Below are 12,686 nucleotides of genomic sequence, written 5' to 3'. Positions count from 1 at the left end.
ATGCTCTTCATTGGAAGAACACATTCGCTGAAGCCTGTTCTCAAACCACCCACTTTCCTGTTCTTTGAAGCATTAGGTACATGTGCTTAGACTACCAGTAGTCGGGGAGGGATGGCCATAGAGGTAGTTCATTCAGTGTAACATGGAAAAAGCCAGTGGGCACCACATTGTGCACAATGGGAACAGCTCTGCAGATAAAATCTAGTTGGGGCTTCATTGTTAAAGCTCTACTATTTTCTGGCAAAGCATGAGGAATCGACACCTTGTTCACTGGGGAGGAATGGAGGTATACAGGAGCCAGTACTATTTCTTGGAAGTGACAGGGGAAGAGGCTTTTGAGGAAACAAATTCGAGCTTCAGAATGTTATTTGCAATGATAATAAAATGTCCTAGAGGTGCCAAGGAAATGGCTGGTTGGATAAAAGGATTAGTGGAATCAAGGCCACCAAATCCTAGGTGGGAACAGGGATGAAATACGTAACTCGGGAATGCTGAGACTGAATGAACACTGCCAAGGCCCAGGCTGAGGTTCTTGGGCATCCAGGATTGTTTCTTACTTCAGCACTAATTTGTCAGCATCCCTTGAGAACATCACCAGCTCTGTGAACACTTTCTCACCTAATTGCCACAGTTGGTATTAAGCAAGGATTACCCATGCAGAAGGGCTCCACTGGCCTTGAGTGCTGGCCTTTCTGCTCGAGCTGCACCCCTTCTCAGTCCCACCCTTTTTGGCTTGGCCTTGGCCTGCTTAGGATACTTTCCCTCTAGGTTCCTCCCAAACCTGTGGCTCAACTCCCACCTGCTTCTGCATCTGTATTAGCTCCGTCCTTGAGCCATTCGACTTCCACACTTGCTTCAGGCAAGGATTTTGTTTTCATTATATGATTTTTAGAAGCACTTTCAACTTAAGACAAAGCTGGTCATTTGTGATTGAACAAATATTTTATTTAGTCATGGGTAGACCATAAGGTTTGATAATACAGTTCTTCCTCTGTTAGAGATGAAAGAGTCAAGGCATGATCCTTGCAATGTCAGCAACAAAACCAGGAGGAGACAGGGCTCTCTCCTCCTTCAGGACACAGCACAGCACGGCATGGCACAGTGTTAGGGGTGTGGCTCCCTTTGGAGTTTCCAAGTTGCTCTGTATCTTCTCATGATGGGGCTGGATGTTCTTCAGCTGTACCTCCACTAGGAGAACATCAGCTGTGAAGACAGAGCCTCAGCAGTGTGGCCATAGGCCAGATGTTTTGTTCTTTGCCCTCAGGAGATGAACTTTCTTGAGCATTCATGGAGCTCTTTGGGGACTCCCTTTTTTTGGGCTGCCTTCTAGCAAATGAGAGCATGTGGGAAAGCAAGCAACCTACACACCATAAAGCACCACAAGCAAGAGGATCGCCCTTCCTGTGGCTCAGACCACACACATTTCAAGTGGGTCATTCATCCAGATGTTGCTCTTGACCTTATGAATTATGAGAGCACTTCCTCAGACTCCTCCGCACAAGTTGCAATGGTGTCTGCCACATCAGAACAGCCAGAACTGCCCACTCTAAGCACTCCTCCCCTCCTCAGAGGGCTGTGGGGATAACTGCTGCCCTGCTATGCAAACTGGGCCCATTCCACCCTCATTTTTGGAAACACTGGTAGCTGGCAGGTCACTTTCTCTGGACATTTTTCTCACCCAATTCTCTGCTACTAAATTAGTCCCCTGCTTTCACTAATTCACACCTTTGCTGCAGCAGGCCTCTCCCACCTTGTGTACCTCTTGGGAAAATGTCAGCATTTTGCCACCACAGATGTGGACTCCCATCTGGCTGGTGCTGTTTGAAGCAGTGTCTGGGACTGGGGTGGAAGACCCAGTACACACCTTTCACAAAGGGCCTGTCACCACCCCAGGGAGCTGTACCGATCCCCAGGATGGCCCAGCTCGGCTAGCTGATCATCACTAAGGATTGAGCCTTCTGGCCCCCAAAAGTTTGGGACGTTCTTCCCACTGCTTTGCCCACGCCCTCCCTTCTCAACTACTTCAAGAAGGTCTCTGAGCCATAGTTCATTGCAACTATCGTTTATTAAAAAATATATGTCTCCTTGGAAGGAACACTGGTAAACCAGCTAGTGTCATGCTTACTTTGAATCTTTGTTTCTCTTCCCTGGGAAAGGAGAGGGCTGAGCATGGTTCAGACTTCACCACTTAGTTAACATCAATCAACAGTCCCTGTTCACCCCCTCATCACCAGTCACAGTCAGCTGTCACTGTATCCCTCTTTGCCTTCAAGCCAGTGTACTGCCCAGGGAAAGCTGCTGCCCTTTCCTTATCCTCATTCTGGGTCCCATGCTTTATACAGTTAAGTCTTATTCTTCTGGTCAGATAACTGTTAACAGAGTTCTGGGATTTGGCTGGTAGTGCTTAAAGCATCGTCAACATTGCCTCGCGGGCAACAGCCCTAACCCAGAGGGCTAGGAAACAACTGCCTCAACCCTAGGGCCAAGAACTTCTCCATTTTCCCCTGTGTCGTCCCTCCAGTATGGAGGCAAGGGAGGCACACTGGCTTCAAAGGAGCACAGTGGGGTGGGGGAGGACCTGAACTGCAGCTGCTGCCTGCACTTGTGGTAGTGAAAACTCCCTTGACCACAGTCACTGCCATCAGACTCTGAGAAAAAGCAACAAGGTTTCACAGCTCACCAGTAAGCGAATCTTAGCTCTATAGCTCAAATGTACAGCATAAAGTCTACTTTCCTCTTGTAGAAACCATAAGCTACCAGCTTTTGGGGAGGGGCTGGAGCAGAGCATATGAAGCAGCTGCAAAAAAACAAAAACAAAAAAACAAAAACAAAAAAAAACCAACAAATCAAACTCATGACACGGCTGGCCAAGCAAGCCAAGTGCTGTCCCGCCATCCCAGCACAGAACTGGAAGGCAAGTGACTCCCTGTCCCTGTTGGTGGAACCCAGGGAGGAACCTCAGCAGAGCCCTGCATGTCCTCCTCTCAGCCTAGCCCCTGCTCTCCCTTCTGCTGACAGGACAACCAGGCCTAGGTCGCCTATTCCATCACAAGGCCTGGCTCCTTCAGGACCTCACAAGCCTTTAGAATCTTGGCAAATTGGATTGTACGCATTCACTTAAATAGTAAAAGTAAAATTTGCAATAATGAAAAGGCTGACACAGTAGCACAACATGGTTTTGGTTTAACAGCAGCTTAAAAAGGAACAAAAAGGAAACCTCTCATGCAGACACATCAGGTGGCATAAAACAATAGGCAATTCCACGGGGAGCATCATTAGCCATTCTCTCCCTCCGCATACAGGACTGGCTGCACCTCAGGGGTAGCAGCTGCTTTTAGGTCAAATCTCTAACCCTCTCGCCCCTGACAAAAGCCCTTTCTCTCAGGCCTCAGGCTGACCCCTCCTAGCTCGCAAGAGAATGACCAAATGCGAGTGCCCTTAGTGCAGCACTTGCTACCATCTTCAATCCCTTCCCAACCAGCTGGGATAGAAGATGCCATCTGATTGGAATATGAAAATTAAAGCATTTCTCTAATAACATAGTACCATTGATGAAGTCTCCATAGATTTTCTAATCCAAATGTATGTGAATATATATATATATTATATGAGAGTGTATAATATATATATATAATAATTTCTATATATTTTATATAAATTACATATATATATATATATATAAATAAGATACTTTCTGTCACCATTACGTTGCACCGTTCAGAGCTGCAAGACAGCAGTACAAATAGGGAGAAATGCCCAGGAGCATCTCATCATGTGGTGCATTTAGCTCACTTCACAAGCCGTGCAGCTGTCCAGAGTCTGTCTTTCCATCAGTCCTCCTCTTTTCTCTTCACTTCTGCTTGGTTTTTATGAAAACAATGGCTCTGATGGATTTTGCACCTGTGCTAGTGCTTGGGAAAGGTCCATGCAGGAATGGGCACAGTCACATGATGAGTGAGATGGCATCATCCCAAAAAATAAACTAAAACAAACAAAAAAAATTAAAAAAAAAAACAGGACTAGAAAACTCAATTTTTTTTGACATATCTAAAAAAGGGGACAAGAACATAGCATTTGTTCTCCCCATGGGGACAGGAATGAAGAAGGAGGAGGGAAGAGGGACTTGATTTCTTCTGTTCACAAGAGAATGGTTGGAGGGGATTCTTCAGAGTTTTTCAGGGGATGGGACCCAAATGTAGTGCCCAGACTGGTCCTCAATGATTTGTTTGATTTTGTTATAAATCTCTTCCAGTGAGTCACCCTGTACAATGGCTAAAGTGAAGAGGAAAACAAAATTATTACTGTGGTCCACAACACATCCCCCAAACCCAGCAATCCTGCCTCAAGACCTCCTCTCCCACATCCCCCGCCCCTCACATGTTTCCAGGAGTATGGGTTTGGGCTTAGGTTCACGGGCCAGCCTGCCTGTGTGGTCAGGGCAGTAAGGGCAACCAACTAGGTGCCCTAAACTCAGGACTTGAAGTCAACTCACTGAGACAGTGAGACTAAGTAGCAATGACCAGAAAAACGTGTTTATTCAAAAGATGTTTACTGAGCACCCACTACGTCCCAGATCGTGCAGTTCATGTTACTCTTAGGTGCCATAAAGCCAGCAGCTTGTAATTCTAAAGCAGACTTAAAATATGTGGAAAATCCCAGTTCTCCACAGAAAGAACTGAAAGCCATGATTTCTGGCAAGAGACAGTGCTCCTGGGCCCTTCACATCTGCTATATGTCAGAGGTCAGCCCAGCAAACAAGGACATGGATGCTGATGGTAAAGGGAGTTCTGAAGACCCAAGGTGTGTGAGGACATGTATGAATTCTTTACCCAGTTAACCTAGTGGCACCACCGGCTAAAATGGACTCAGCACTACCCTGCACATATATATATGTTACTGTACTTCAAAACGTGAAGAACATATTACATAGAAACCTTCCCAATGTTTCAGGAACTGACCTTCTAAAGTAGATGATCATACACACACACAAACACACAACAGACAACTTGAACACCACACCGAGGAATCATCATCATCAACAAACGTTTATTCAGCACCTAAACATGCAAAGTCAAGTAATGGGGTGGGAGAGTGGAGCAGAAACGGAGGGAGACAGAGTAATACAGGAAGCCTACAATCTAGTAGGGACAAGACAAAATGAACAAACCAACAATTCAAGGAAGCATTTGGTGAGCGGTGTATGCTATCAGCCAGCTGAACTGCTATGGTTGGACACAGGGAACTTGAGTGCTTTGGAAAGGTTTGTGCTCAAAAGCGTAAAAGCAACTGGAAAGTCCGTGCAAGGTTTCTACATTCTGTCTATACCTCTTTGAGATACTTAGAGAAACAGGTGCCTGGCTAGTCCCACAGTACCCCCGCAGGGCGGCAGAAGTCTTACCCGTAAAGTACTCTCCAAACTCCTGCTCCAGCTTCATGGCTTTGTCATAGATCTTATTTGCTTGTTCATATGTCTGCCTTCGGTTCATTTCCCTGCCAAAGACAAAAGAAAAATAGTTCCGAACCAGATCTTATGTTCTGATTCATCCAAGGATTATTCCAGGATCCCTAAAAATCTGCTAAGCTGCCCTCTCAGAGCAGCAGTGGCCCATGGCTGACTCCTCAAACCTTCTGGGTTCAAAAGTCCAACCAAGAACACAGACAAAAGCCCTTAAAACAGCACCCAGTGACCAGAGCTGGGACCCAGAGTTTCTTTCAAGTTTCTGATGTTCCCACCCCTGCCCAACAAATCACTTTTTTCTCCAGTTCCTTTCCAGGCCCAATCTTAGCTTGGCATGTCTAAGTCCTCAGTTAAACACTTACATAAGGGCTTCGATGGACTTGGGCTTGATGAAAATGGCAATTGGGTAAAGTTGTGCTTGCTGCAGTCTCTTGATAGCATTGCCAGAAACATCTAAGATGCAGTGCTTGCCCTGAAAAAGCAGAGATTCTATCAGTCCCTATTCACTAAGCCCCAGGCAGAAATCCAGTGACATTCTAAACATCCATCGTGGCTGGAGGTGGGGGCAAAGGGAGAGGGACCAGGGCCACCCAAAGTGGCCTAAAAATTCAATCCCTGAAGTAGACAGATCCTACTTTTTGCTATTACCCAGAAAAGGCCACATCTGTCCAGGGCCCCCTATTCCCTTTTGGGTGATGCTCTGAATGAGTTGTACAGAGGAGACAGGCAGCTTTGTCAAGGGGCTGGGAATATGCAGAGGTGCCATGGCTTTGGTCAGCAGCACTGTTGGGCAGCCCCTGTGGTGGAAGGATAAGGATTCAAGTGGAGCCTTGGCACAAGCACCGGCCTTCCTTTTGAGGCCATCTCCTCTACACTTACCCTCTCTGCAACGGCCCGCACTGACTGGATGCTGGTCCCATAGAGATTATCATTAAATTGACCCGCCTCAATGAACTTGTTGTCCTGAATATCTTTCTCCATTTGTTCTCGAGACACCACAAAGTGGTAGTCTTGTCCATCCACCTCATTGTCACGCCGAGGCCGGGTAGTATCTGAAGGAAGAAAGGGAACACTTTGTGGCCCAGGGTCAATGATCTACCCCGAGCCAAAAAATACTGACTGGTCCATTCTCATCTGGGTAGGTCACTGGGCCACTCCACTTTAAGTGGGAGAAAAAAGCAGTTAAGAAGGAGTTTGTCTTACCTACTTCTCTTCCAATCTCTAGGTCTCACACAGGGAGCTATTTGCTTTAGCTTAAACTGGATGAGAAAGGTGGGGTTTCCTGAGCTAAGGCATGGCAGAGGGTGCCATACTTGGTAGAGGAGACAGTAAACCTAACAAACTGTTCATGGAGTCACATCAACACCACTCTGGCTGGACCTCCCAATTTGTCCAATCATTCCCGACCATCACCACTTAACCTTTCCCCCAAGGGAGTGAGCAGCCAAGCCTGATGGCTTAATCTCTCTAACCCCATCAGCTTTTGAGGAATATATTGCCACTCATACTTTTCCAGGGTGTCAAATGTACCCTGTCCCAAAACAGCCCTAGAATCTGATCCCAGACCTTTTCCATAAAATATTAGAGCAACAATTCCCAGGGCACCAAGCCTCACTCCTTTGGGCCTTCCTGGACTCTTACGTGGCACACAGGATCCAAATTTATGTGGAAATTCAGAGATCAGGTCGTCATTGACTCGGTCCTTCATTGGGCCCAGGATGATCACAGGCCTTGCATAGTGAACTAGAGAGGGAGAGCATTGAGACAGTGAACAGAGGCCCCCATCAGACAGCCTGTCCTACCCCCGAGTCTGGCTACAACACAGGCTCTGCAGCAGAGACTCAGACAGGGTGAAGCATCCTCGGCCATTGTCTGGCTTTTAAATACAAAGACATCAAAGAGGCTTTAATTTGAGAATATCTAAGTTCAAGGCAAGTCTGAAACCAGAAGCTGCTCCCCTTCTGAGTAAGAAAAAATCTCTGCACTGACACCAGTAGCTGAGCAAGATTTTCACAGAGCAGCCACTGAAGGGAATAACCTGGACCTTTCTTTTAGCAGTGGCTACATCTACTGAAATAGACCTTCCATGTAAATTTGCCCCTCCTTTGGAAGGTGTCCTGGCAGCAGGCAGAGGTATAGAGACAAGTGCACACCGGAAGCACCCCCTTCCCTATGACACTGGGGAGAAGCAGAAGAGAAGGAGGAGCCCTGGGGCTGGATGTGCCATGAGTGGAAGCTTCCTCCTCCTCCAGATCCCTCCTTCTGCTCCCACAGCCACCCCTCATATTGAGCCCCATGACAGGACACAAGCACAAAGACAAGGCTCTCAAAAGGGGGCTTACTTTCTTGCCGTGTCACTGGCTCATATGACAAAATAGCATCCTCTTGTCCTTCTGCAACAAAAAAGGGAGCTAAGTTAGCACCGTATGATCTGCCTCCTTCTGTACAACACTCCCCACACCCTCCCCTGCCAGGATATAGCCATATTGGGTGGTCCTTGCTACCACCTACCACCTGTGATCCTTTCTGTTTTCTGATGGTGAGAAAGCACAGGAAACCCTTCACTGGCTCCCAGACAGGAGTCAGCAGTTCTCTTGTTCAGTGAAATATCACTGGGCAAAGGGCCAAGGCCCAGAAGCCATGAAGCTTCCACCCCAAACCACCCCAATTTCTAAGGAACTCTTCTTATAGGTAACAAGTGTGCGCAGCAGCCCCCTTGTTCTGGTAAGAGTGACAGGGATGCTTTGACCAGTTGAGACGCTTGCCCAAGTCCCCTTCATCTGCATGCAAGGGGAGTCAGGGCACACATGCAGGTCCCCGAAGCTGCAGCCTAACTTTGCCCTTTAATGGTCTACCTACCCACCTCCTGCATTGGAAGAAGCATCCAGAAAAGTGGTACATGGCTCTGCTAAGGTCCCCAGTACCCCTTAAGAGCAATGCTGAACCTGCTGTCTTTTCCTGGTGGAGCTCCATGTTGAGCCTAGCAATGTTGAGGTTTTCCTAAAACAGTCGGCAAGCCACTTAGTGCCGGGTGCCTGGAGTTTCCAAAGTGGCTGATGGAAGTCCCAGGGAAGACAGTGATATTTGCATCGAGGCACACAATGCTTGCTCAAAGGCTTCTTCTGAGCCTAAGACTCCTGGGCAGATTTTACAAGGCCTCTAGCCACCATAGCTCCTGAAAGACCAGTGCTCCCAAAGTTCATGAGGTTTGAATTATGGTTTCTCTGGTCTGGTCCCAGGATCTCCCAAGGAGAACTGGGCAATTACCTGATCCTTTAACCAGCCCCAAAGGCAAGGGATCCTAATGACTTGGAAAGGCAGATTCAGGGCAGCGTACTATAGGAGCCAGTTTTCTTTTGGTCTCTGAGCAAATCTAAACCTGGCAACACCTATGGCCCACGGTACCCATGGCAGGAATTTACTCTTTGGCAAGTCACCCTTCCCAGGGCCAGCGATGCTTTTAATTCAGGTCCTGGCCAGAGCTATAGTGTTTACACTCTCCTTTAATCCACAGGGTGAACCCCAACCCATAAGGAGAATGAAGTGGCCACAGCATTTCCAGGATCTCGAAGTGTACATGGCTAAAAGAAGCACCAGCTCTGAGCAGCAATGGCAGCTGTGCAACACTGGAATGAGGATGGCTGGGATACATGGTGGAGCTACACGACATGGAAGGAATGACACACACTTACTGGAACTGCTTTCGCTGTCACTGGTGTTGGATGTCACTCCCTCTGCAAGCCAACAAGAAAGAGACTCCAATTCAGAACACACCACTGAGAGGTCACATGCAGCACAAAATAAAATGCTCCAGGAGCAAGACACTGAGCTGCCAACCAAGTCAGGCCACAGGAGGCCTCATCCAGGCTACCAACTGGGAGGCACAGCTCCAATCCTGAGCCCCTGGCCCCCTCATACTTTTCCCCAGAGCCCTCTTGGTCTGCCAAGTCCCTCCCTATGTACTACAAGCCACACTTCCTTCAGCAGCATCCTCTTCATCTGAATCAAACAAATTGACCTGGGTGGTTTCCAAGTCCTATTTCAAAATGCATCTCCCAAGGTTAACAACAGGAAAGAAAAGACAGTGACAGGAGCAAGAAGAAGTCCAGGGACCAGGCTGCCCATGGGTGTCCCCCACCCGACAGAGCCCCAGAAGTACACAACCATGTGGCACTCCACAACTAAGAGGCCAAATACTGTATGGGTTAAGAAGACACCAGTGAGCGCTGCTCTGACCATTCGGTGGGATCCCCAGCCTTCCTGCCACCACTCCAAAGCAGGAGAGCTTGGCTTCAGTGGTGACAAGGGAAGCACCTCCATCTATCACCAGGCAGACATGTCAAAACACAGACAACAAAACCAACAAAACACCTTGAGGACAAGACAACCCTCCTGCCTCACACAGCTGGGATCTGCCCATCTCTTAGTGGTGAGGGAAGAGAAAGCTCAAGCAGAGGAGCAGTGTTCACAAGAGACACAAACAAAGCCCACCCACCCAGGATGACACACGAATGATGATGAGACATGGACACATCAAACTATGGAAAGAGATACTGCTCATTTCAGCCAAGACCACACTGTTTCAGACCATGATATGCTGTGGCCCCCGTGGAAAGGACTGGCTGAGTTGCCATGCATGGCTAGTTCCTGAACAATCCCCAACCGCAGCTCCTTTGCATTTGGCCTTTATTATTTATTGAAGGAGAGTGTATGTTGACAGAACCCAGCTGGCAGGGCTGCATGCCTGTGCACCCTTGCATGCAGCAGGATAGCCGCTAAGGCCTCAGCATCTAGGTCTTTTTCATTTTCCACTCTAGGATTCTTTTCCAGAATAGAAAATGAGGTTGGAGTTTTCCTGAGATAAAGCACTAACTATGGTCCACTAATTTATGGTCCATAAATGGTGCCGAGGCCCCCAACAGACCAGCTCAATCCCATACAGGCGCTCTGTGGAAAACCAACTGGCAGCTGTTTGCTGAGGCCCTAGATCTTCTGAGACATCCCAGATGCAGGTTGGGCAAAGGGGGTCACAGTACCCTTGCCCCTAGTTAGAGGGACTGTAAGAGCTGCACTTCCTACACCCAATTCTTTAGCATGGCATCACTGGGAGAAGAATCCAACCAGCAGGCACCCCTCCCTTGAAAATAGGCTAGAGATGAGCTCAGTGGTTCCCTTGGAGAAACATTTCAGGCCCACCTCACTTGTAAGGGGGAATGCCAAGCTCATGCCCTCCCACTTTGAGTGGTAAAAGGTAAATAAAGGCATGAATGATGGGGACGTACTAGGGTACTAGGGATCCAGAGCAAATGTGTAACATTCGGAGCCACATGCACTTCTTCCTGCTGTGAACACTGCCCTCCCCTCACCCTTCACCCTTACCCATGTCCCCAATATCCCCACCCCCACTATCTCCATTCATGCCACAAATACAGTGAACGGTGTGTAAGTTGGACTTACTCAGGTTCTTTGCTCCATAATAATCGTCACTTAACCCCGGAAAGTCCTGATTTCACAGACAGCAAGGATGGAGAGAGGACGAGGGGGAGAAGAAGAAGGGGAAGGGGAAGGGATGGGAGGGAATGGAAGAGAGGGCGAGATTTGGGGAGAAGAGAAAACAATAGAGAAAAAGACAAGGGGGAGGAAGAATACAGAGGCAGGTGAGCACTACTGACAGAATTATGAAACACCATGAAGACCTAGCACTGTAGTGAGGCCAGGAGCTCTGCCACAGAAAGAACATCCCAGGGCAGATAAGACATCTAAACTTTATGCTACCCAATTGGTCGCCAGAGGGTCTTGGAGTAGACTAGTTTTCTGGAGTGTCTACAGCTGTAGGCCAATGGGACAGCACAGGTGATATACCAAGGCTTAGAGCACCTGCTTTGACCAAATTGGTAGTTGTGGAGCCCAGGTCTCTGTTTGCCCTCATCATTTCCCTCCACAACGCATGAAAGAGCAAATGTCCACATGTGCCAGAGAGGCAGACAGAACTGCCATCACCTCAAGAAGCTTTCGCCCAATACTGACTCACTCTGTTCAAATCCTTCAGGAAAAGTTTTGCATGGTGTGGGGTGTCACTTCCAAAGCTGCCCTGAGCCAGGCAGACCTTGGGGATGAGCTCAGCTTCTGGAGAAGTGGCACTAGGCACTTTCAACTCTGTCGTCCAACAGGTACCCCCCTCGCCCACCAGGCAGGACCACTGAGCAATGAACACCCCCCCAGGCTGGGCTTGGCATGGAGGGACTCTAGGACTCATTGGATGAAACTATGGTGACATCAGCTCAGACCTCTGTTTCAGACTGTCTCCTAACTGCTCATGAGCAGAGCCACCTCATCTATGGCTTCTCATTGAACCACCCCAGGATGATGAGCCGTGGCCGCCATCTGGATGAGGGCACCCTTCTGTCTACCAGATACAACCCCAGCTGGCAATAACTTCCACATACCATGACCGTGGACCAGACTGGCCTGACAAAAGGACATTTCCTATCAGAACCAGTCAGTCCCTGCCAGCCCCAACAGCCCAAGACCCCAAGATCCCTCCATGCAAGACAGAGGAGTCACTGGTAAATGAGAGATGTTTACCATTCATGATGAGACAAATGAGAAAACATTTTTCAAGGCAGGCCTGGTGTTTAAGGTTAGGGTTGGAGCAGTTAATTTCTGAGGCACATGGCAGAGCAAGATTTATCTGGATTAAATTTCTTCTTCAGGTTAATTTAGCTCAGAGTGATTGCTCTTCCTACTGAACCAACTTTGTGGTTCTCAATAAATCTTTATTTGAACAATGTGGAGCAACACTCCTTCCATGTCAATTCATTTAGGCAGGAAGGATACTCCTGGAAAAACTGGCTCTGTAGGCACTCTAGGATAACAGCGAGTCTGCTGGGAGTCGTGTGGATATCCTGTATGCTTATGCACGTGCGTGGGATTCCAGAAGTAGCCCCAACTCCAGTGATCCTAGGAAGAAAAGGCTCTTCTCTTGACATACATGAGTGAAGTTAAGGGAAAGAAAACATAAGAGGAAGAAGCCAGGAGAGCAACACTGAGCCCCTAGACCTTGCTCTCTTGAAAAACCATTTTCCTGACCCTGACACTAGCTGAAAAACTACTCCTCACCACCACAGCAGAGCTCTGTCTGGCATTTCCATTGCTAGTGCCAGGCACTTACTGGAGACTGACCCTGGGACCTGTCCCACCTCAGTGCCTCCAACATTAATTCTAACTG

The 12,686-nt window shown here is 48.1% G+C and overlaps 1 protein-coding gene across 6 annotated transcripts in view; it reads right to left on the bottom strand.

The window, feature by feature from the left end:
* Positions 1-923: 923 nt before the first annotated feature.
* The window catches only part of DLG3 (discs large MAGUK scaffold protein 3), a 60,143-nt gene continuing 48,380 nt past the window's right edge, over positions 924-12,686 (bottom strand). For 4 of the 6 annotated variants that reach the window (XM_078362388.1, XM_078362390.1, XM_078362392.1 and 1 more), the window contains 7 exons: positions 9,151-9,192; positions 7,801-7,851; positions 7,100-7,201; positions 6,338-6,510; positions 5,821-5,930; positions 5,399-5,490; positions 924-4,272 (listed from right to left, as the gene is read on the bottom strand). In XM_078362388.1, coding sequence (XP_078218514.1) covers positions 4,166-4,272; positions 5,399-5,490; positions 5,821-5,930; positions 6,338-6,510; positions 7,100-7,201; positions 7,801-7,851; positions 9,151-9,192 — 677 coding nt within the window. In that variant the 3' untranslated portion in view covers positions 924-4,165. Of the gene's footprint in view, positions 4,273-5,398; positions 5,491-5,820; positions 5,931-6,337; positions 6,511-7,099; positions 7,202-7,800; positions 7,852-9,150; positions 9,193-10,915; positions 10,962-12,686 lie in introns of all 6 variants that reach the window. The other 2 variants (XM_078362387.1, XM_078362389.1) reach the window with 2 other exon arrangements.

This window comes from Callithrix jacchus, chromosome X (assembly GCF_049354715.1).
Source record: "Callithrix jacchus isolate 240 chromosome X, calJac240_pri, whole genome shotgun sequence".
In the NCBI taxonomy this organism is placed as follows: Eukaryota; Metazoa; Chordata; class Mammalia; order Primates; family Cebidae; genus Callithrix; species Callithrix jacchus.
Note: the sequence above shows the minus strand (reverse complement) of the source record. Positions and strands in the feature narration are given on the sequence as shown.